Here is a 25,239-nt window from a genome sequence, read left to right on the forward strand (position 1 = left end):
CACACCAGGTAAAATTCATATCCCCAGAGGTACCAACACAAAATCGTTTGCAAGTCAAGTCTTGCAAATTACACAAATGATATTTAAAATTATGACAAAAATCCTGTTGCTCTTCCTCTGCAGCAGAGACTTGTCCTTTTGTATAAGTGTATCATCTCCCTGCTTTTGTATATGGCATTAAATGAAGCTTTTCTTTTTGAAGAGTTAGGGTAAGATTTTTTCAGATCAACAGCATGGAGCATGCACTTTCTGGGTTGGTTTTTTTCAGTAGTGGACCCCAGATATTGTAAGATTTTTGTTACAGAGAATTACAGAGACCATCAAATTTGTTGTAAAAATATGTTAAAAAAATGTGTATTTTAGTGAACCTTGGGCAGTTTTTAAGTAACATCCCACCAAGCTGCAATTTTTCCTTCATGAGATCATGCCAAGCATGTTTCTGCAGTCCTGAGCCATGGTTTTATCTCTGCAGCTGCTCTCCCACTGCTCCTCCAGGAGACCACACGGAAAAAGCTCTTGTCACATCCTTGGGTGCAGACAGGGTGGCATTGCTGCAGCAAATGCCCCTGGCCAGAGTCATCGTTGAAAGCTTGAAAATCCCTCCTGAGGGCATCCAGATTTCCACAAGGAAGAAAGGTGTACTGGGGAAACCTCCACGGCCTATGTCTGTTCATAAGTGGTAAGGGGGATTGTTTGCTCCTCGTCTGTTTTCTGTGCCTTCAAGGGAGATTTCCCTGGGCTCTCTTGTGTAGTCCAGCATGCCCAAGCTCTCCAGCCTTCTGAGGCTTTCCCATTTCTCTGCTTCTCTCAGGACACTGTATCCCATTAACTTGGGAAAGTTAGAGATGTGACTAATTTATCCTGCTGTGGGCTCACTTCAGGCTGTGCCTTTCCCAGGGTTTTGGGGAGGTGCAAATGTATTTTGTGCCTGACGGAACACTGAAAACAGAAGGGGGTTTATTGGAGGAGGATCTGGCATGTATATAATCTGTGGAAGGAATTCACAGAATAGGTATTTCAATTATCCTAAAAAAAATAGCATTACAGTAAACTGTGAATCTGGAATTTGCCTGCTGTGTTCAGTTTCGTGACTGCTGTCAGATTCTTGATGGATTGTGATCACCCTTTCACTTTTTTATTGGCAGTACCTTCTTTGTGGAGTACCACTTTCCTGTGGGAGTCTCCAAGGATGATAAAGGACAAGTCTCCATAACAACAGAAGCAATTCGAGTAGCTTCAAGTAAAATCACTGATGATGGTAAGAGCATTATTTCCCTCCCCGCCCTTAGATTTAGTTTCGTTGACTCCATCTCTTAGAAATTATTCAGTAGTGTTTTCCATGTGTTTCCATGCATTGCCTGAAAATCACAGTATGATTAGTGGCACCTCTGCCCCTAGAGTTGCCATGCTGCAGATAGGGGAATGGTCCTCTCAGGGAGAAGGAAGCCAAGTGATTTTTTAATTATTTTTTTCTTTCAAGAAGTATTCATGCTGGAATTTTCAAATTTCTTTTCCTAGGGAAAGAACAAGTTAGTAAGCCCATTCCTTCCTTTGAACATAAAGCCAATATTCTTTCTGCAATAGTAGGAGAATTATCATATACTTTTAGAAATATCAGAGGTACTTACAGCTCAAATAAATAATTTTCCAGATGTTGATGTATGTCATGTAGTATCTCCAATAGCTCAGATAATCTGCTGGATCCAAGGATCCAGAGTCCTGTGCTCAGATCAGCAGACATTAATCTCTGTACTGAGAGTCACCAGTGTTTGTATCCCTGGGAACAATTTCTGTTTCTGTTCCCACTGAGAAGAGAATGCTGGATGAGCAAGATCCTCCGCCCAGTCTTTGCAGAAACTGGAATGCCAGGGTGACTTTCAAAAGCCTCTCCCATACGGTCATTCGTTGGCTTTGCATCTTTCTGAGTGGCATTTGGGAGACTTTGAGTTCTCTTGTAAGTTCTTCGCTGGTCGTTTGTGACCAGAGAAAACATCTGCTCCTTCTGAACTTCTGTAATGCAACATTGTAGTCCAAAACTAACCCATCCTGCTGCCCTCTGCCTTGTGTAGAGTTCAGCTCTGTGGAACCTACCAAAATAGATTGGGCTGAAAATAATTTGAGGAAGACATCAAGTCAACTCACTGTAGCATTATCCTTCCTGAGAGCTTTTATCTCATTTATTAAAGATGGCTAATGGGAAAAATTCCATAGCCATCCCAGACAAGGTGGAGGAGTGCTTGGCATCCGGTTGGAAATTTCTTTGTGTAACCTGCATTTTTGTCATCACAAGACTACTTCCTTGTCCACTGTGAATGCTCTCACTGGACTTGTACTCTGTCCCAGACTGAATGCCAATTCAGTCCATCTCTTCTTGCAGCTATTCCTTCTCTCCTAAAGCTGTGATCTTTCTTGCAGCTCAGCTTTGACTCTCTCAAGAACTGTCTTGAGCTATGTTATTTAATATGAGACAGAGTTCCCTCACTGAAGAAGGGCAGGTCTTACTGCATGCTAGAATGGTAGAGACTTGGTGTCACCCGAAGTCTTTAAATGCTGTTACAATTTAAAATTATATTAATTTATCTAATAATGTATTGATTTTTAAATTCTTTTTATTAGCTATTTTTTAATTAATTTATAATCCTTATTTTGTCCTGCTGGCCTCCTGCTATTTCCTGGCCTTGGAAAATGAAAACCAGTTTACTTGGGCCTTGATGTTAATACATAATGCAGAATTAAATGATTGTGTGTGTGTAACAGAGCATTCTCCAGGAGAACATTTATTTCTATCAGGTAATTTTGGATATTTGTTGCTCCACTCTTCCTTCCAGTGGTGAAATTCCAACAGCAGTCTGTGTTCCAAGTGCGGTTCGGAGGAACAATGATAGAGCACTGGTGGGGCTCTGACCTGGCTTTTAAAATCTACATGAGGAAAAGCACACAGAAAAAGGTACTTACTGGAAGATGTTCCTACTTTGTGTATTGAAAAGCAAAGAAATTGTTTGCATTTCCATTTCCTACAGAAGCGCAGACAACCAGATATTGGGAAGGGAAATGATGTTACATGTAGATAGTTGAACTGATCGCAGTTCAGTCTTCACAGAATCACAGAATATTCTGAGGGACCCACAGGATCACTCCTGTGGCTGCATAAAGGATTTTCTGAGTTTGAGACTGGCTGGCAAAAAAAACCCCCTTGTCCTTCCCGCATCCTTAAGAGTGATCTCTTGCTATTTGAGCATATTGGATCAATTATAAACATTATCCTTCAATGAGAACACGGCTCCTTTAGTAGTGTAGAATGAGTTCATGTGGATGCAGTTTATATCCTTACCCTGCCCTGTGTAAGGGGAGTCATGTGAGCTGTGAAAAACTGGTGTAACTTGTGCATTTTGGGGGGAAAAAAGTACATTTCTATCCGGTAAGGTTATTTGCATAACCATCTGCCTGTGATGAAGATGGTGAGAGGGATTAACTCAGTTTAGGTTATTTTAATCAACACCAAGGTTGTCTGCCTTTCTTTTAATGGGGGAATAAATAGCATCTTTCAGTAAGGAAGTTTTGCTGTTTACTGGGATTTAGGCTATTCAAATTTTGCATTAATCTGGAATTGTTTACAGTGTGTTCTGGGAAAATTTGTCTTACTGATGTTCTAGTGAGACTTGAAATTGGAAGTAAAGGAGATTTCCCAAATCCCTGTTGGTACAACTAATGTAGGAGTGGGGAGGGTGTGTGGCTGCTCATGGCTTCCCAGAAAGCTTTTATTTCACAAAAGTTCTTTAAACCTGATAGAAATCTTGCAAAAATGAATTCTTTGCCTGCCCTCAGCCCGTGGCCATTGGCTCAGCAGTGCTTCAGCTCCGCAGGGTGATTGAGGCTGAGCTGCTCAGTGTTAGCTGGGAAATACCTGTGGGTAAAGAAGGAGATCACACACAAGTTGGACCATTACAGGTATGTGTTTTACCAGCTCAAACTTGAGTTGTTACACACTTCGGCTGCACACTCTTATTTTTAACTCCTCTTTTCTCTCTTTGTTTAATTTGCCGGGTCTCAGATACAAAGCTTTGCAAGACTAGTATAAAATAACATGAATCTTTTTTATTCCTATGGGGTTTGGAGAAATATTTTGAACCTCTTGCATATCTAGGGATGTTGTCAATAAGCTAGGACTTGAATACAGAAACCACTCTACAGGCAAATTTGAGTGGCATGTATTCAGGGCTTGGAGCTTTGGCTTCTGCTTCACATGTGACATGAGCTGAGGTCTCTCCTGCCAAGGAGGCCTTGTGTTCCTTGTCCTTGTCACTTCAGGAATTACTTTCTCCAGCCAAAGTTTTTACCAGTTTGCAGCTTCTGATTGAGAAGCATTAACAGTTTGAGAGATTTGACAGTTCTGAGCAGGTGAAGGGTTAAGAATGGGGTGAGCTTGAAAGTCCCTTCCAACCCAGACCATTCAATGATTCATCTGTAATTGTGGGGTTTTGCACTCCGTTCTGGACTTTATTTCATCGAGTCACATGTAGTTTATTTTACAGCAAAAGCTGTGGCTGGTAACCAGCGTATGCCTTAGGGTGAGTTCTCGAGCCAAAGGTGTGCTGTTTTCCCTGAGTTTCTGTTGCAGCCCTTGGTTTTGGATGAGGCACATCTGACCAGCCTGTTCTGCCTTGTCCTGCAGGTGTCCCTGGAGCTTGTGGCCAAGAGCAAAGACTCTGCCTGCACCGCTGCCAGGTCAGCCACGGCCCCAGCTCATGCCAAGAGACATCCCCAGCTGAAACCGCAGGAGCCCAGCAGGACAAGTGGGAATGCAGAAAGCACTGCGTGCACCACAAGAAGCCCTGAGGACTGCCAGGAGCCAGGAGCAGGCAGCAGGGACACAGCACAGCCACCACACACCGTGCCAGCCCCCACAGCCCGGGATGGGGTGGCACACAGAGCCCCAGCCGAGGAGGATGGGTTGTTGCTGCATGTGCTGTTGATGGTGCCTGATGGAAAGGATTTTATTGCTGAAGGCTCTGGGCTCCCCACTTCTTGTAATGTGTATTTAAACTGCAAACTGCTCAGCACTGAGGAGGCAACGAGATCCACTGTCGTCTGGGGCACAACGCAGCCTGCCTTTAATTTTTCTCAGGCAAGTCTCCCATTCTCCATTTCACACTGATTGAAGCATGGCATTCCTCACTGACAAACACATTGCATAGTCAAGTTACTTGTATACGTGGAGAAACGTTTCTGCTTGCCTCTGTCCAATGCACATTGAATTTTGAACTTCTGTCTCTAAAAAGCACAATTCTGTAGACTGGACTAAAGTAGACTTACCAGAATGCTCTGTATTTGGCCAATATTTTCCAGTGTATTCTGTGTACTAATTCTGCTTTAACACTTTCAGGTGATGCCTTTTGCATTGACTTCCAGACACTTGGAGCGGCTGAAGAACAATGTGATGATTATTGAAGCGTGGAACAAGCTGGGAAGCCCTGGCTGTGACAAATTGCTGGGATTAGTGAAACTCCCTCTGCATCAGTTTTACATCTCATTCAAGTAAACTTTTTCTTTTCCCCACATATTTTGGGTTGGGCAATATCCTAACTCAGAGAAAGAAGTCAGGGATGGCGTGTGGGGTTGTGTGGGAGGGTTCTTAGTTACACTTTATAGCAAAAGGCATTTTTGCCCTGCCAAGCTTCCTATAGCTCTTTCCTACAGTGAGCAGCGTGTGAGTTACACTGTCCTTGTCCAGAAGTACAGATGGAGTGTGAGAAATGAAGTCACTGTGCTGCATCAGGGTTGGTGGCTGCTTAACCTGTGGTCCTGTGACAGACTAAAACCAGAAGAAATCAAAGTGACTGCACAGGAAAATGAAGTGTGGCTTTCCATCAGTGATTTTCCAAGACTGTGACTGATTGGGTTTGCCCCTAATTAAGCTCTTCAGAGATCCCATAGGGATGCTGTCAGTTTGCACAGGCCAGATGTCAAATAACCTCCAAAACCTTCATATTTTGTGTTCTTATCTATTGGGATTCTCTGGAGTTCTTTGTTCTTTTTGGTTTTAATCTATGGGCTTCTTGTTCAGTAAAGTAATATACCTGCTTAAAACAGTTTAAATTAGTGGAAATACTGGACAGAGGAGATTCTTCCTAATGCAAAGGATTAATTCCTTTTATTTTGGTCAGACCTAATGACAAGTGGAAATCAGACAGTGCTGGAGCTGAATGGCCACTACTTTGTTAGTTATTACTGTGTCATTTGTATAACTTTTTAGTAATCCACTGTAATTTACTTGTGTATGTCTTAGAATCACCGAACGGTTTGGCTTGGGAGGAACCTTAAAGCCCTTCCAGTCCCACCCCCTGCACTGGGCAGGGACACCTTCCACTAAACCAGATTGCTCCAAGCTCCATCCAACCTGGCCTTGAATAACTCCAGTGTATTACTGGAGATTTTTAGATCTTTCTGGGAGGTTGTCACTGTTCCTTCTTTTCTTCCATCCCCAAAGGCACATAACTGCCTCCTAAAAGTATAGCGTGGCTACAGGGTGTTAATGGGAGTCTTGTTCCCATTCTTCCCCTCACTCACAGATCTCTAGGGTGGCTCACAGCAAAGGCCCTGTTAGGTTTTGGGAAGGTGTCCTTTGTCATTGCTGAAAATAGCCTCTTGCACTCAGCAGTTCATGGATCTCTGCTCTGTGAAGACTGGATGTAATTGAGGCAAATTTCAGAGGAATGGAGATAGATGGTTTTTTATCAGCATTGAAAACCCTGTCTAAAATGAGTTCTGTGTGCTCGTGTTCCTACTCAGATGCTCATTCTGATGCTGAGGCTTTTTTGTTTGTTTTGTTTTTGTTTTGCAGAGATCCCAGGGTTTCCCAGCTGCTCCTGCAGGCTCAGTACCCCGTGGTGGCTGTGGATGGCCACATGCCTGTGGTTGATGTTTTCACCGGCAGCACAAACGGGAGCCTGAGGGTCATCCTGGCAATGGGATCAGCTGCTCAAATAGTGGCACTGCAAAGGCTGAAAACTGAAGAAGGAATGGTACCTCCTGTCACACAACGTCCTCCCCACTCTCTGGACCATCCTCCTACAAAACCCGCAATGGTATTTATTGTTCAGTAAATCTTGAGTCTCGCTGTTAAGGACATGTGGAAAGGGTTTTACCAGTGGGTTCATTAACAGATGAGTGATCCTCCATCTCTTGATGCTGTAGCAAATTTTGTCATATTCTACATATTCTGCACAGAGTTATATTGTTTATACTCTTTTTTTACCAGCTTTTTCTCACCAGTCCTGACATTATTGCCCTTTCAATTGCCTTGCATATCCACTGCTTCTATCTTCACAAGTCCAGTAAAAAAAAAACAACTAGGAAAAATACAGAAAATCTCAATTCTCACAGTCTTATTGGAGAGGTTTTGCCACTACCTTTAAGTTGGATAGGTGGGACCTTTTATGCTTTTTATATGCTTTGCAACAACAACAAAAAAAAATTCTTTCAGGCTTTCTATGTTTCTGTAAACTTTCAGGAGGAAAATGGCAGGTAATTGTTCTGCCCCCCATTTCATGCTTCTTAGCTCCTGATCACATGTAATTGTTTAGGTTGGAAAAGACCTCTATGCTCATCGAGTCCAGCCACTAACCCAGCTCTGCCAAGGCCACCATTAAACCATGTCCCCAAATGTTACACCCACATGGCTTTTAAAAACCTCCACTTCCCTGGGCAGCTTGTTGAAATGTTCCCAGTCTCCTAAAGTCATCGTTTCCGTGTGGCTTCCCTTTTTTTGTTAGCAGGTAGGCCCAAAAGGGGGAGAGCTGATGGAGCATGTGTTTGAGATCCATGTGGAGAGTGTGAAGGGACTCACACCCTTACAGTCCACGGTGTGGGGAGAGGCTGACTGCTACATCCAGTACTATTTCCCAGTTCAGGAGCCTGGTTGTGGTGCACTGCAAGGACCTGGATTGCATGATGGTAAGTTTGTTTCATCATTTTCCCTTATTTAGAGCATTGCTTCTTTAATTAAATATTGTTTAGTCATGTTCTCTCTGCCTAAGTAAGATGGGGCTTTTTTTTCTGAGTTTTCATGCAGCCAATGCTTGTTTTCTTTGGAAAATTTGGCTTAGGCTACGTCACAGTTGGATATTAAGGAAAATGTCTTCATCAAAAGAGTTATCAAGCTCTGACACAGCTACCCAGGCCTATGGTGGAGTCACCATCCCTGTAAATGTTCAGAAAGTGTTTGGATATGGCACTTGGGTACATGAATTACTGGTGGCCTTGGCAGTGCTGGGTTAACAGTTGGGCTTGGTGACCTTAGAGGGATTTTCCAACCTCAACAATTCTGTGATTTTCATGGATACACCAAGAGAAGAGTTGCTTAGTTTAGATCACTAGGATTGACATAGAATGGTTTGGGTGGGAAGGGACCTTAAAGCCCATCGAGTGCCACCCTGCCTGTCCCCCAGGGACACCTTCCCCTATCCCAGGTTGCTCCTAGCCTCATCCAACCTGGCCCTGGACACTTCCAGAGATGGGGCAGCCACAGCTTCTCTGGGCAATCTGTGCCAGAGCCACCCTCATGGGGAAGAATTTCTTCCCAATATCCAATCTAGACACACCATTTATCAGATTATAAAAGAGTATTTAAATATTTGCAATGGTAGGAAAGAACACAATGTTGAGTGCTTTGAAGCACTAATATCTATTCCCACTGAAAAATGACAGTCCATTGTTCCACAGTAAGTCCTGTGGGATTTTTGTAGTGTCTTTTTAGCAGAAATTCCCAGCCTGTGGCTCACAGGGTCGTGGGGCTGCATGGATTGCTTGTAAAAGCTTTGAACTGAAGCTCAGAAGAGCCTTCTCCTAGAGGATTTTGTTTCCTGTCTATGGGTCCTGCCTCCTGAAGGATTGCAAGCCAAAAAAGGTTGAAAGCCACAATTGCAACTATTTTTAACCAAGTCTGCTCAATTCACAGGCATCACTTTAAAGTCATTTCGAACAGCTACCACTCTGTGTGTCCCTGATCCCATCTTTAATGATGAGCATCATCATTCCCTGTTGGTTCCTGCTGATGTCCCAGTCCAGAGGCTCCTGGTCAGTGCATTTATGGCACCAGGAGCAGCAGGAGGAGGAATCCAGTTTGAAGTCTGGTGCAGGTACAGAACACTATCCTATTCTTTGTAGATAGCACAGCAATACAGGTAGAGATAGATGTGATCCTGAAAAATCTGCAGCTCTGGGATGGATATTCCGTAATATCATTTTATAATAGCAGAAAAAAAAAAGTAAGCTCATCAGCATTTGGTGATGAGTATCTGCACTTAAGAAGTGAGTCTTTTTCCCCACCGAGAGTCCTAATGAATCCTTTCTTTTTATAATTTACTTAGAAAGTTCTTAGTTTGCTTTCTTCCATCTTTTAATCGGCATAACAATCTAAAAGTAGTGTTTAAATGCTTGACACATTTATGAAATAAATGAAATACATTTAATTTATGAAATTTCATATCATTTATGAAATGAAATAAATGAAATACATTTACTTGAGTTTCTCCCTTAGCTGGGGACACTAATTAGGGTTTAAAGACCCTCAAATTAAAGTTGACTTCTGTGCAGTTGTGAGGGAAATGCTAAGGCTGTTTTTTTGTGTCTTACCAGGTATTATTACCCAAATGTCAGAGACCAGCTGGTTGCCAAAGGGGCCTTGCCTTTGTCACGGCTCTGTGCCATGGTGACTATGCAGCATCGTGAAGAAGTAGGGATACAAACTTTCAATCTTCCCTTGGTTCCCCGGACTGATTCCTCAGAGGAATTTAATCTGCGCTCTTCAGGTGAGGAAGCTTGTGGGCTTTCACTTGATGGGGTAAAATGAGGCTCAGCTGGGGAAACCTCAGAGCAGCACATCAGTGTTGGATGGTGTGTTAGCAAAGGACAAAGGAAATGGCCTCAAGTTGTGCCAGGGAGGATATTAGGGAAATTTCTTCCCCCAAAGGGCTGTCCAGTCCTGGCACAGGCCATGGTAGAGTCCCCATCCCTGGCAGGATTTAACAGCTATGTGGATGTGGCACCTGGGGACAGGGGGTAGTGGTGGCCTTGGCAGTGCTGGAGGAATGGTTGGACTCCATGATTTTATTGGCCTTTTGCAGCCAAACCAATTCTCTGATTCTGTGTAAAATTTGGCTAAAATAGGCTTTTAAAATAGGCTAAAATTAGCCTAGAAATGGGCTTTTATTTGCTTTCAAGGGAAAAAAAATTATGTATTTGTGTTGGCAACTGAAACCAGCCAGGAGTGGTTTTCCTCCCAGCTTTCACTATCACCATAATGAGTGAAACATCAGTGGTTAAACATGGGCAATCCTCAAACTCCAGAAAAGTTTTCAAAAGCCCTCTCTGTATATTTAACTGCTTTGCTGCTAGTAAGCCCCAGCCTGCAGTCAAGCTTCTCATGTAAGGTGAAGGAGGAGGATCTGAAGAATGGCTGTTTGTGGTACATAGTGTAAGCAGAGATGCCTCTTGTGGCTCTTTAAATAAAATAAACATCAGCTCTGAGAAGGCCACAAGGAACTCTGCGGCAGCTTTTTGGAAAAAAGTGGGGGTAAAACAAGCTGGGAGTGGCCAGGGAGGTCAGCGTGCTTCAGTTGTTTTGTAATAGGTGAGCACCGTGCAGTAGAACACAATAGTGTTGTTTGTTTCAACACCTCTTGGAAGACTGAATTGCAGCAGGTGCAGTTCCTGGATTTTGCCACAGGATGGAGACACTGAGGCGATCGAATAATGCCGGCAGGTGCAGTGCCCGGAGTAGTCCACAGGAGGGAGACACTGAGCTAATCCCATAATGTTGGTATGGTGCAGTTCGTGGGTTTCACCACATGATGGAGACAAAGAGTCACCCCCTAGTTGGCAGCAGGGTGCAGTTCGTGGGTTTCACCACATGATGGAGACCATGAGTCACCCCCTAGTTGGCAGCAGGGTGCAGTTCGTGGGTTTCACCACATGATGGAGACAAAGAGTCACCCCCTAGTTGGCAGCAGGGTGCAGTTCGTGGGTTTCACCACAGGAGGGAGACACTGAGCCCGTGTAGTCAGTTGTGGTTTAAGATGCGTAGCTAAATATTGATGATGTTGGCTGTACCTGCAGGAATAGCTGACTGTTTCTTTCCATCCTTTCTTTCTTTTAATCCAGGTTTGCTCGATGTGAGTGTGAGGTACCAACGATGCATGAAAGCAGCAGCAGGAATAACTGCTCAATCTGTTTCACTTTCTGTACAAATACACAGGGCAGCTGGTTTGCAAGCAGCAGCCAGGTAAAGCCTAATTTAAAAATGACCATTTTTCACTTAAAACAGCTTTATCTAGAGGCAGCAGGCTGAGTCATGAGATTAGAACAAATTTTTACTGGCCAGCTTTCCATCTGCAGAGAACAAGATTCAAAGGGGGTTCTGCTCCAAAGTGAAAATAACTTTATAAAGACCATCAGCAGTTATTGTCCCTGAAATTGCAGTACAGGGTGGTAGCATCTGCTCTGCAGATGGATCGAGACTGGAAGGTCATGTTTTCATGCATTTCCACATTTTTCTGCACCAAAGTCTCATATAAAAATTGGCTGATATAAGATGGTACCTATTTGGGCATTGGATCCTGGTATTGCTGGTGCTACTTGAAAGCTAGCTGAGGTTCTTTTCTTCCATTTCACTGTGAAAACCTCCATAAACTAACTAGGAAATGAAGCATGTCCCTTTCCACCATAAGGCTTCTGCTCCAATTGCATGGTATAAGTCAAGGGAATGGAATGACTCTTCATCCGTCATGTGTATGACCTGAGTAATACCTGGGTCTGGTTTACTTGTAAATTATTCCATTTGTTAATTTCACCTGCTTTTGCTGGTCAGTCCTGATCTGTAAAAATAATTTGGTTTGGCCTTTGGCTTCTTTCTGGAGCAGGTTGTATGGGAAGTTATTCAACAGTACAGTATATTCTTGAAAGTGCTGAGTACTTTCTCAGATAAAAGCACAGCCACCTGTGAGTGACCTTGTGAGTTCCTCTCACCATTTCATATCTGTTCCTAGTATGTTCAGGTGGAAAGAAAATATGAAAATGCTATGCAGCCAGAACCCACATCCATTTTGACTTCATTCACTGTTAGTCCCACCTTTTCAGCTTTACTTTATCATGTTGGTTGCTAGATTCCTCATACGTTAGATTCATTCTCTTCCTTCTTTTCTCTTTTTTCCCATGTGAAATGAAGAGCTGTGGCCCAGAAGAAGCCCTCTGTGCAGTACTTCTCAGGGGTGGGAGTGAACACTTATGTGTGTGTGCTGCTGCCCTTCCTGCCCCAGGCACAGACACACAGCACAAGAGTTGTGCCCTGTACTTTCTGCCCAGAGTTTGAGCAACACATGGACTTTCTTTGTCATCTCATCATTCAGAAAAGCAGTGGAGAAGCCTCTTCTCTGGGGGAGCTCTTGCAGTCTGCCAGCATTGTGTTCTCTGTCTACCATCAGAGCACCAAGTCGGGTAAGGACAGCAGGTGTGATTACAAGGACTGAATGCTGGTGCAGAAGTCTCCTTAAGTTTAGCACAGGAAAAGAAATATTCATAGAATAATGGAATACTTTGGGTTGAGACTCACAAAAACCTCCCTGCAATGAGCAGGGCCAGCTTCCAGCAGGTCAGGTTGCTCAGAGCTCCATGCAGCCTGAATTTGACTGTTGCCAGGGAGCTCTGCAGTTGCTAATAGATGTAATTACCTGAACTGTCTTTGGCAGAGACTGTTGCCCTTGTGCAAAGCATTTTTGAGACTCCCAGTGATCAAGATCACCTCTTAAATGAAAAGATAATGCATTTAAAAGAGTTAGAAGTGTTTTCAAGATGATAGCTGAGCCATTTGCTTTTGAGACATTAGATCTTTCTTGCAAAGGAAGTACTCTGAAAGCACCTGCAGCAGCTGTGCCAGCTGCTCTCCAGTCAATCACTTCCAAAGCTTGTGTTCCAGTTCGCTGCATTTACAAAATTATTTCTTTTCCAGCCGGTGACAAATTGGCTGATAGAGCATCTAGAGATTATCTTCTTGGGACAGTCACAATTCCAACCAGAGACCTGCTGACAAGAAGATCAGGTAATACAGCAGTGCTATGCTGCTGACATTCTGTGTAAACGCTATTGCAATTCCTTAAAATTATTTTTGTTCCTGTTTTAGGGGGGTTGTTTTCTGGGTCTTTTTAGACCAAAGTTCTTTCAGATGCTCAGTAAAAATCCTGTATCACGAAAGTCCCATGAATGTTGTTTGAAAATCTATTTTCAGGGTGTAGGATGTCTAGTGGCTGAATGGATATTCTGCAGCTACTGTGAAGAAATTTAACTCCAAGCCAGTTAAAACTAGCACCTATAATCCTTAGGATTTTATTCAGTGCTGTTTATTTTCTAGCTAGAAAGTTCAAAAAGGATGTAAAGTCCATGAGTTGTAGTGTGTAGTGCAGGACCAGTGAATGCTTTTCAGATGTCAAAGCTGGAAACTAAAGTCTTAGAAAGTAGTAGGATTAACTCTTTTTTTTAAATTACGTGTAAAATATCTCAATGCTCCTTTTGGGTCCCTTCCACTTCCAAAACATTCTGTAAAATTCTGTGAAAAAATTATTCACATATCTGTCCACTAATGATCTCCTTTTTCAGCATTAGTTTGGGATATTATGCCTTGTAATAATAGTGTTTTCATTATTGCCTTAGTTATTTCGACTTCAATTTCAGTAAAAATTAAATGAGTAAAGTTCTCATTTTTGCCAGCCCAAGATTTTGGGGTTGTTTTTAAGGGGAGGAGAGTAGGAAAGGAATGAGAAAACCTAATTTTATAATTGGAGATCCAAGGGATGTAGTTCCATTGTAAAATGGGTGTCATTAATGAGGCAAAAATCCTTTGGGATCAGAACTGCTGCTGAGGTTTTTTGAAGGGCCAGCAACTTGTTGCTTTTTCAGATTAGAGATTATTTCATAAATTCCAGGTGAGGTATAAACCCTTGGAGTTCTAGTCCTTGTCTAATGACCAGAGGGGTGGCCATTCTTCACAGACATTTTCCAGAAGGTGGAATGAGTCTAACGTGATGTTTCCTCCCGAAGGCATTTCAGGCTGGTACCCCCTGACCCTCTCCGAGGACGCGCTGCCTCCGCGCCGCACGAGCGCCATGCAGCCTCCCATTGTGGGAGGGCTGGAGCTCTCCGTTGCCTTTGCCCATCAGGGCGACAGGGAGCGTGTTCTGGAGGCTGCCAAGCTCCTGGGGTGGAGCAGCCAGGAGATCCACGAGGACAGCGAGGATGGTGACTGGGAGCAGAATGCCAGCCCAGTGACCGTGACCATCTCCACCCCCAGGCTGTGGCTGCCCCTCCACTGTGTGCTGCTGGCAGGACAGACACAGCTTCATGAAAGCACCTTCTGCTACCTCAGGTACAAACTGTACAACCAGGAAGCCACGTGCACCTGGCTGAAGCGGCCAAAGCTGGGTGACGACGCGGAGAGTGTGACAGTGACCTTCAGGAAACCCAGCAAGGTGACTCTCAGAAGGAGCCAAGGACTGCTGTGGTTCTTCAGAGAGGAGAAATTAGAGATCCAGGTGTGGTGGGCATATGGCAAGGAAAATGAGGTGGAAAGACCACTTGATACGGATCGTCTCATTGGATCTGCCTACGTCAACCTGGCAGCGTTAGCAGAGAGATCAAGGAGAGCAGTGAGTGTTAGTGGTGAGTTCCTAAAACACAGGGTCACATTTCAGTCCTCTTTATTGGCCATTTCATGGGCTTCCTTCTCTAGTCACTTGAAACAAAATATTTACAGCTTTGTTTTGTCCTGCACAGAATCCCAGGGTCCCGGGATGGTTGGGGTTGGAATGGATCTCTGGGGATCCCCCAGTCCCACCCCCTGCCCAGGCAGGGTCACCCGGAGCAGTGACACAGGAACGTGTCTGTGGGTTTGGGATGTCTCCAGAAAGGGAGACTCCACACCCTCCGTGGGTAGCTGTTCCAGGGTTCTGCCCCCTCCATGGGCAATTCTTCCTCACATGGAGGTGGAACTTGTGTTTTAGTTTATGGCTTCTGCCATCTACATGGTGCTCATCAGCCACCAGATTTGCAGACAGGTTGGCTCTTCTTTTAGATGCATTTGAGGAAGGGAGAAAGAACAAGAGTTAAGACAATTTTTTTTTATGTGAGGTATATGCTGTATTCTCCATACATGTGTATAAAATGATGCAGAGTCACTGTTCCCAGTGCTGTCAGCAAGTTGATGTGCTTTAATCTGAGCTACCAGGGGAAAATAAAGGTGTATCCAGTTTGGGGCATTGGTTGTGGTTTTTAATATTTCCAATCTTTTACTTCTGGGTGATAACTCACATGGAAATTACACTGAAAATCAGAATCCATTCAGCTGGGCTCATGTGAGATCTCTCCAGTAATGAGCTGTACCAGCAGCTTTCCAAGCTCCTGCTTTTGCCTTGGCTCACTCAGCTGGTTGGTTGTGTATTCTCCTGCAGGCGTTTATCCACTGTTCCGATGCAATGCTGCAGACCTGGCAGGAGCTGCTGTTCGTGTTCACATCAGCCTTGCTTCCCCTCCTGCTGCTCTGCCCAGACTTCCCTGTGCCCAGGAATGCAGCCACAGTGAAGATGAAGGTGCAGGGGAAAGCCCTGATCTGAGCCAGCAGGTCTCTGACAAACAGCAAGTGGATCTTGGAAGTTCAGGGATGACCAATGGCAAACCACAGGAAGATGTGATGTTTCTGGAAAACACAGTTGCTGTCAATATCTTTGTGGAAAGAGCAATGCATCTAAGTTTAAAAGGTAACATCACCAGCCCCCACCGTTTCTTTTCTTTCTTTCTTTTCTTTCTTTCTTTTTTTTTTTTTGTTTCTTTGTTTTCCTCTGGGATCTGTTCATATTCCAGCAAAGTGAATGGCAGAGATGGGTTATGAACTTGGCTTCATGGTGTTGCAACCCCAATCTCTATGTAAGTACAGGAAAAGCAGGAGGTTGAACTGTTTAGCCTATTATCTTCATGAATAAAATGCAAAATACAAATAACATAATGTTACCTGTTAGAGATGACAGCTGAATTCTGAAATTAAGCATCATCTGAATAGCTAAACCCCAAGTTAAGCATTGACTGAATAACTAAACCCCAAGACAATAACTAAATAACTCAAGTCTTATCTCAAAGACTCCTGCAAATTAGCATTTTTAGCACCTAATCAATTTGTAAAGCTGGCTCGCTGTACTCAGCCTTTGTTCCCCTGATAACACAACTAAGAGTCAAGTCAAACACAAGCCATGATTTAAGGGTGTGTAATTCTGAAAGATTCTGAGCTCTGCAAATGGATTTTTATGATGATTCTGGAATCTTCTGGAATTCATGGTCTTTGGAAAACTGATGCAACTTGGTTTGCTATTGCAAAGTTTTTGATGATATAAAGGGAGGTTTCTTTTGAGTATTGCAGAAATATTGAAATATTTCTGTCTTCAACTTCTTATTTTAGGGGATTTTTAGAAGTAACTAACTGAGAGGCAGCTGATGCACTGAAACAAATACAAACTGGTTTCAAGAAGAAATTTTATTCTTCATGATTGCCAGACAGGTGGCCCAGCACAGAGAGTAGCTCAAGCACTGGAATAGGGTCCTCAGGACCTGGGTTTTATTCCTAGCTTTTCTTTTGACTTCTCTAGATGATCTTAGGCAAATGGTTTTCCTATTTCTCCCTTGAATATTCCAGTTTCTGCTCTGTAAAAGGTTCATGTAATATTTGCTTCCATTATAAATATAACATGCTATCAGCTCCACCAGTGAAAGGGAGTGTTTTCTAGGTGGTGGGTTTCTTTGCTAATGGTGTGTTTTTAATTGCTGAACTGCTTTAGATTTTTGTTGTTGTTGTTGTTATTAATTTAAAAAATCTGTATTTAATTCTGTATCACTTCAGGAAGTCCCTTGACAGAACGGGAAGTCACAGCCCCCAGCAGCTGCGTGTCATTTGCTGTTGCTGGTGCAGATGCTCCAGTGACCACTGCAGTGATAGAAAACACAGACTCACCAGTCTGGGACTTCCAGCAGCCAGCAAGGTGAGAGATGGGGATTCACACAGACACTCCCTGGGTCTGACAGCCAGGCCAGCTGTGAAGTGGATATGTGGTTTGGGATATTTTAGCTCAGACCTAGGTGTCTAAACTTAAATTAAAACAGATTAATTGACTGCTTCAAGGAACCTCAGCAGATCAAGTCCTACATGGCAATATTCAGGAATTAACCTGTGTGTTCCAATCTTGTGTCTCCACCAGTGTTTCTAATATCTGAATCTCTTCAAGCTACTTAACTGTTCTATATGTAACACTTTGATTTTCCGTTTGGTTTTTTTTTTTTTTTGTTTCCAGGAATAAACTTCAAACATTACATCTTTCAACCATAACCCCAGTGCTGTGCTGTCACTGTGTTATTGAATCATTAAATAGACTGTATTTCTGTTCCTTCACAGTTTCCTTGTCCTATCCTTTTAATACACAGCAAGAGTGAGGAGAGGGAAATACTTCTTGAATAAGCAGAAGTCCAACTATGTAAAGATAGCTATGCTTTTGAGGCTGAGCAGTTTTGGGGTTTGGTTTGTTCCTGCCCCCATGAGTCCAGAAAGAAACTGATTTGTCTGGATAGATAAAATGGCATTGAAAATTCAGAGACATTTTACTGCTTTTTCCTGCTTTGCATAAAATATTATGATTTTTGTTCTTAACAGATTATCCAAAGAGCTTCTTCTGGATCCACAGCAAACCTTGGTCTTCAAAGTGTGGCATAAAGCAGGTAAAGTTTGTAGTGCAGAATTAAGAGGAGTGTGTTTTCTGCATCCTCTTCCTTAGGTTACTTGTATTTCATGCAAGGAGATTAAATTCTGTTAATTAGGGAGTAGAATTGTAATGACATTTCTTGCCTTGTACTAGAAGAATGCTAGAGATAAATACCTATTGATCTCCTGGCCCTTAGCATCCTCCCTTTCCCCATTAATCATCTTACAAGGTTTGGTTTGTTCGTATTCTTTCTGGTTTTGTTTTGGCAGAGCTTTAGAGGTTGGATTTTCCTGCTGAAGGAAATTCCTAACTGCTTCCTTCATGTGCTGTTTGTTGTTGCTGCAGTGGGTTAAAGATGTAACCAAATACTTTAATTTCTTTCTTCTAACATAATGAAGTTCAGCTGTCTGATTTGTGCTCCAAAAATAAACTTCCTGTGTATCCACAGCCCTGTGTGGACACAGTGACTCTCCTGCCAATCCTTCTCCCTGCCCTGGGCTTTCACTGCTTCTGCAGGCACATTTTTGAATGTAACTGAGGTAATCCAAATAATATCCCCCTATTGGATAGGATTGTTCTGGACCTCAGGTCAACTTCCAAGACATACTTCAAGGGCTATGTTTTAGCATTCCTGAAAATGATTCCTATCAATGAATATGTGCTTCATCTTTCTCCCCCAGAGTCGGAGCGAGTGATAGGATTTGCTTCTGTGGACCTTTCTCCTCTCCTCTCTGGCTTCCAGCTGGTGTGTGGGTGGTACAACATCACAGACTTCAGCGGGCAGTGCCGAGGGCAGATCAAAGTGGCTGTTTCCCCTCTCCAAAACATAAATCATCTCAAAGAAGAAAGGCAGGCCAGGACCCGAAACCAGCCGGAAAGTTCTTCCGTATGTGCTTCCATTTCCTCTTCTCACATTTAATTGGATTCCTGATAATCAGCACTGCAGGTTCCTGAGCAAATTCACAACAAATTCACAGCACTGTTGTGGACCAGGCTGCATAAACATACCAGAAACACTGAATTCCTTAGGAATTCTGCTCCAGGTTGCATGGTAGCTGCAAACCAGTGCTGGTTGCAACACTGAAAACAAATCATGAGCATCCTCATTCTGTTGCTGCTTCATGGGTGTTTAGGATTTCTTTCTTAGGAGAATATTCTGTGGATTTGGAAGTCTGGGAGCATGGTGTTGTTCTCTTTGCTGCTTTGGGTGGCAGCTGATGCTCAAAAACATAGAGTAGATTCAGCTTTTCATTGGTTAGGAAATATCTGATTTGGCAAGAATCTGTTTTTCTGGAATATTTACCATTTCTTCTGTTTTTTTCTTTATTCTTTAGATTTCCTAGATATGCTGAGGTGTGTTATACACGTGTAATGGAACTCTTATCCTATTTTCCACCAATTTACTCTCTGGTAGCATGGAGGGAATTAAAAAAGTGTCTGAAATGAAAGTGTTGTGAAACAGTACTTTCGCTCAGGGCTGGGAAATCATTTGAAAATTTAGAGCTATTTAGAAAGCCTAAGTTTTGTTAGATCTGCAGGGTAATACTTTAAGTTCTCTTATTTTCTTGCCATGAAAGACTCATGTACAGTGCTCCTTTTCATTCTAGGTGAAGGTCAGCTTTCCAGCATTTCCTAACTTGTCCAAGCAGATGTTGAATTCCTCGTCCAAGGAAGTCAGCGTTCCTGCTCGAGAGCAGTAAGTCCACAGGCTGACAACCTATTTGATTCTTTTCAGGTCTCAGAAGTACCTTTCTAAAGCCAGTTGACTCTACTGGAAAAATAGCCCACCCTGTCAAAGTGTGTTTGGGCTTAAAAATTAAAAAAAATTTTGAAAGTGGACATTCCCCTTCCCAGTGAGAGGGAGGTGCAGGAGGTAGCAATCCTGGGACAGGTTCCTTTTGAGACAACCCAGGTGTTCTTTTCCTTGTCATTGATATTTCCTGATTTGTTTCAGTTGCACCCTTGTAAATTAGGATTTAAATGACACCATTGTTAAAACTGACAGGTACTTGCTCCAGGCACTGATAAAAGTAAGGGTTGTGTCTGTTTTGGTTTTATTTTTAGGAAGTGTAAATTAGAATAGAGTATTCCTGATGCATCCCCTTTATCTTGCCTTAACTTCTGTCCATGACTAGTGAATGACAGCTGGTGAAATGCTGTGGTGTTGCATATTCCAGGAGTAAGACTGTCAGATGTCCTGCAGTAATTCCTGCTTTCTTTCCTTTAAAATGAGTGAGAGAGTGTTTTAGTTCATTATTTATTTATTTATTTAGCCTACAGAGATGATCCTTTTCCCATATGTGTCTTTGAAGTTTAGAGGGACTGTGGGCCACTGCTTTGGGATTGGCTTGGGAGCTGCCAGCAGGCATGGAAAACTCCCTACCAGCCACACGGTTAACTTGACTTTGGTATAAATCTGAAACAGTAACTGACATTCCTGTGGACATTTGAAAGACCCACTTTCATCCGTCGGTGGCTCTTCAATGCATTTCAAGCCACTGGATATTCTCAGCTGGCAGATTTTGCACAGCCAGAGGTTGCAGGCTGGTTTTTGGTGTTGAGCACATGCCTGTTTCCAGCAGGATTAGCCCCGCTGGCAGCCGCACGCCTCGGCACGAGGAGCACATGCAGAACGTGCGCAGATTCCACGAGTCCCTGCAGCGGGCGGGAGGGAACCCTCGCCAGGCAGCCCGGCTGGACTCGGCAGCGCTGGCCTCACGGGCTGCTCTCCTCACTGCTCTCAGGTAAAGTGCACCAGCAGGGCAGTGCCAGGCCTTGGGGGAGCAGGGAAGAGCTGGGAAGTGAAGGATCCAGTTCTAAAACAGTGCGAGAACCGATGGAGACGTTCCGGTGTCATTTACAGCAGGGTGAGGCGAGGCTGGAAAATCAGGGACTGGGTGGAGTTCCACAAGAGATAGAAATTTAGAAGAATAGTATTTATTATTTGTAGGAATATAGGAATGAGACTTCGTGAGGTATTTCATCAGTTCCCCTGCTACCACAAGCAATATACCTTAAAATCCCGAGATCTTAAACACATAGAAATCCTCAGATTTTTATCAAGCTCAGGCATAAGTCAAGTAATATTCTTGGCTTTATGACCTTTATTGGAAGGTCGTCTCAAATCCAGCTCCTTTGATTAAGTAAGTTTAAAATTAGCTCTTTTTTAGCTTCCAGCTTAAGTTTCATAGCCAAGTCAGGATTTATTCTTGCGTGTTATCCTCTTGCTTAGAGTAAGCTCAACACTTGCCTACTGATCTGCTTTTCAGTGCAGATCTTTTAATCTTTTATTTGCATATTTACACATTGTTGACTAGAATGATCCAAATTAAACCCAGCTGCCAAGGCTTATTTTTCCCTCTTACCAAATTTCTTACCACTGCTTGCAGGAAAAACTTGAGTGAGCTGGATGAGGTTCAAAGGTACTTCAGTCAGAAGCTGACCAGGTCTTTTCCTGACTTCGTCACATGCAAGCCAGGCCACGAGGAGTGGGAGAGTGACCATCAGGGCTCAGTGAGCAGAAAAGTCGATCCCAAAGGCTGCCACCTTTTGGAAAAATCTAGTCAGTTGGCGTCTCAGGTCAGCAGCCTAATCAATGGTAAGTTGTTGCTGTGAGTAGCAAAATTATAAGGAAATCAAATCCCTGCTGGTGCTTTTAAAATAACTTACCAGAGTAGAGAATAAACTGGAGCCCAGAGCTACAGTTGCTGCCAGTTGGAGAGTTTTTCCATGCTTTTTCTGCTCACGGCTTCCTACAGGGAGGCAGCATTTCCAAGAGATGGAGTTGAAGGGCAAATCCCTATTATGCCAGAATTTGCCATTCTTGTTATCACCTCCTTGATCTTCTCTTTTTTCCCCCCTCTTTATTTTCCAAGGTTTTGCTCTTTATATTTCCTTTCTCATCCTTAGCACATCCTTGTTTTTACTGGTTTTTTACATGCCTTCCTCTACAATCTGTTTCAGACTCCTCCTTTTCCAAATGTCCCCCACCATTCCCCTGGAGCAGGACTTACCTCAAAGTAATTTGCTATTTTACCTAATACCGGTGAACTCAGTTCTCAGAGGATGCAGGCAATGAACAGGATATGCTCACTGGGAAGCAAAAATAAGTGACTGTGGCTTTTTAAAGAATTTGTAAAATTTCCTATTAATTTCATCCTTAATACTTCTTTTTTTTCCTTTGCATTTCTGCCCTTCTGGCCGTGTCAGTGGGAAACAGTGCAGAACTTGCTCACATCAGCAGAGTGCTTGCAAAGCTGTGCATGTTTAGCTCCTAACCATTCCTGCCTGTAGGACTTTCTGCCAAAACCCCAAATAAATCAGATTTAAGCTGCATTGTTGCTCCATGCATTTACTGACACGGTTTTTTGTTAACCAGACTTGCAGACTATAACTAAAAATAGCAAAGAAGCTGCTGATGTACATCAAGACAGCAGGGAGCTGGGTGCTATGGATGTATCCAGCTGGAAGGAGGAAGGAGCTGGAGCTGGAATTCCTCAAGGGCAGCTGGAGTTGGACTCACCCAGCGTTTCGAGTGACACGCAGCAGCCGTGCAGTTCTGGGAGATCTGTGTTTGACAGACACATGCTGCACCAACTTCTCGGCCCCATTGTCCCTGAAGATGAGAATCCAGGGGGTTATGTCCAGGAAAACGAAGGTGCTTTTGCCATCCAGCCACACAGTGAAGAGGAATACGAAGAAGACGTTATAGAACCACGAACTCTTAATGAAATAACAACCATAACAGACAGGACGAGCCCCTGGTCCAGCGTGATCTCCGAAACGGGGCAGGAGGCTGAGCAGCATCCTCTGGAGCCCAGGCCTGAGGATCAGCACTCCATGGATGTAGGTTGTTTCCACAGAGGGAGCAGCAGCACCCTGTCCATCCTGCAAGGGGACAGCCGGAGTGTGCCCGTGATCCCCCACACAGGGGGGAACAGTCCCTGGGCAGCAGCAGGAGACTTCAGGACCTTCAGCAGCACGGGAACAGTGGAGAAGGAGTCACTTCAGCCTGCTGGACAGAGCGTCTGGGACAGAGCACTGAGCTCTGAACCCATAAAGAGAAGCATAGAGCTCCATGCAGGCTCCGAGGAACTGCCGCCATTCCCGGGAGACACGGGTTTGACCCATCCAAAAACCACTGAGAGAGAGGAGGAGGAAAATGCTGAGGCTGTAAATGGAGATCATCAAGACAAGGAGGGAAGTGGTTCTGATGAGAACTGTGCTCAGAGTGTATCAGCCCAAGCTGGCTCGGATAGAAACAGCGAGAGCTTCCCTGAGGACAGCAGTGAAGACCCACTGGAAGGGTCAGAAAACCCCACCAAACCAAACACCGCTTTGTATCCTTTACTCTTTCCTTAAACACTCCTTGCATTCAGTGTCACTTCCTGCTTAGTTAGAATCTCCCTGGCCTCAGCAAAGAGAAGGTTGCTGTGTGGAGCTCTTCCCTGGGAAATGTATCCAGAGGTGGTGATCTGGGAAGGTGTTGGAGGACCCTGTTACACTGTTTCACACAATGTAGTGATGACTTTCTTTGCCACTTGTAGCCAGTAAATTTTGTGATTTGTGACAGTCACTTCCTTTTGGGTGGTTCCAACGCATCTTCTTGCATTTTCTCTCCGTTTTGTTTTCACCCATGTGTTAGAGCTCTTCTGTTTCTTCTGTATTAAAAGAAACATGCTTTATTTTGCTTTTAGATTACTTCCCAATGTTTCTTGCACAAATTCCAAATCTCTGATTAAGGGTTGGAATTTTTGCAGGATGAAGTCCTCTACAGGTTTGTGAGGTGTTGTTTTAAAGCAAGTCAGTGTCCCATGTTCTGCAAGCCCAGGTGAGAGAACCAAGTATTCAGAACAATGCATTATTGATTAAAACAAATGAGATTCACTATTTGGGAGCTGTTAACAGCTGAGGCTTTTTCCACATGTGGAGCTCTGTGCACCTGCACATTGCCAAAGGTAGTTCCTTAACAGTTCTGCTCAGATCTGATCCTGTTGTTGTTCCCAACTTCTTCCTTCCCCCCCAGGAGATGGAAGCCTCCATGAGACTGCTCAGCGCTTCTTCCCACCCTTCCACATCTCCAAAAGTAAGTATGGGATGTCCTTTCCTTTATTGTCCAGCTTAGTCCATTCCTTAAAGCAGGAGCAAAGCTTCTCCCTTCCTTTGTGTGTCAGCACTGAACGTAGAGGCGATGGCTTCCAAATCGTGTCAAGGGGAGTGCTCCTGATACCTCTTCTCCCTGTGAGGATGGTTTTTAATGTCCATGGCTGTGTTGTCTGGGATCCTGATGCCTTTATATCACCCAGTTGTTCGGTATGCTCAGGAAATGTTTCTCCATCAGGGTCAGTGGAAGTGGCAGGTTCTCACTCCGCACTTCTTTGTGCTTTCATGTCAGGGCACATGCCTGATTCTGAGGAGCTCTAACTTGTAATTGTGGCTTCAGTTTATCTCTCTTAGATCAGGATGAAATGAGTTTGCAGCAGGAGGGGGTTCCTGGAGCAGTGTCTTGTAATGGTTCTGTGACTGAGGGAGTACTAGAATAGCTGAAGTGATTGTTCCTCCTGCACCAAAGCTGGGGATTGCTGAGGTTTTACTTTTTTGTGTGCATAAAGATTTCTTTACTGTGAGAGGTTTGTGGCTCAGTTGTTTCAAGGTCTACATATTTACCTTATTTTCAGTTCATAAAGAGGGGCTGTAAAAAAGAGAGAGAATGGCTTTACATGGAAAGATACTGATGGGATAAGGGGCACCAGTTTTAAACTAGTAGACAGGAGATTTAGATTGGATATTGGAAAGAAATTTTTCCCTGTAAGGATGGTGAGGCCCTGGCACAGGGTGCCCAGAGAAGCTGTGGCTGCCCCTGGATCCCTGCAAGTGTCCAAGGCCGGGTTGGACAGGGCTTGGAGCAGCCTGGGACAGTGGAAGGTGTCCCTGCCCATGGCAGGGGATGCGATGAGAGAAGCTTTAAAGTCCCTTCCCACCCAAACCATGCTGGGATTCCATGATCCTTTTCCAGCCCCAGCTGTGCTGCGGATGTTGATGTGGATCTGGGTGCTGCAGCAGCTGGGCTGTTTGTTTACCACTCCCAGATAAGATGATGCCTTGGTTCCTCTGCATATGACCCTAATTCTCTGCCTCCAAGACTGGAACTCTTTGACCTTGGAAGAGGCCGTGCCCCTCAGCATGCCCTATAAAGTGCTCATGAACCTGCTCTAGTCCAGCCCCCATGCAGGCACTGGATAATCCTCGGCTGGTTTCAGTGTCACTGTCATTCCTGTAAAAAGGAGTGAAGCCTGATCCTCAGTGCACGAGTCCCCTTTCCTCTTGCATCTTCCCCATGGCACATGTGTGCTTCCTGGCTGAGCACCAGACACTTGGAGTCTGAGAGACGGAGAAACCTGGGATGGGCACTGACCTTAGCCTGTTCCTGGAGTGAGGAATGGTGTAAACAGATTTC

At 43.9% G+C, this 25,239-nt stretch overlaps 1 protein-coding gene across 1 annotated transcript in view; it reads left to right on the top strand.

Moving 5' to 3' along the window:
- The window catches only part of LOC146445657 (C2 domain-containing protein 3-like), a 38,822-nt gene that overhangs the window by 10,144 nt on the left and 3,439 nt on the right, over positions 1–25,239 (top strand). Inside the window, 23 exon segments of the mRNA XM_085078273.1 lie at positions 473–679; positions 1,146–1,258; positions 2,829–2,947; positions 3,826–3,948; positions 4,673–5,125; positions 5,384–5,535; positions 6,842–7,085; positions 7,773–7,953; positions 8,957–9,137; positions 9,637–9,809; positions 11,161–11,281; positions 12,224–12,492; positions 13,004–13,093; positions 14,089–14,706; positions 15,495–15,800; positions 16,931–17,069; positions 17,735–17,799; positions 18,464–18,669; positions 19,391–19,479; positions 20,363–20,527; positions 21,173–21,381; positions 22,162–23,122; positions 23,766–23,868. Coding sequence (XP_084934399.1) covers positions 473–679; positions 1,146–1,258; positions 2,829–2,947; positions 3,826–3,948; positions 4,673–5,125; positions 5,384–5,535; positions 6,842–7,085; positions 7,773–7,953; positions 8,957–9,137; positions 9,637–9,809; positions 11,161–11,281; positions 12,224–12,492; positions 13,004–13,093; positions 14,089–14,706; positions 15,495–15,800; positions 16,931–17,069; positions 17,735–17,799; positions 18,464–18,669; positions 19,391–19,479; positions 20,363–20,527; positions 21,173–21,381; positions 22,162–23,122; positions 23,766–23,868 — 5,287 coding nt within the window.

This window comes from Lichenostomus cassidix, chromosome 1 (genome assembly GCF_008360975.1).
Source record: "Lichenostomus cassidix isolate B80296 chromosome 1, HeHo_3.0, whole genome shotgun sequence".
Classification (NCBI taxonomy): domain Eukaryota; kingdom Metazoa; phylum Chordata; class Aves; order Passeriformes; family Meliphagidae; genus Lichenostomus; species Lichenostomus cassidix.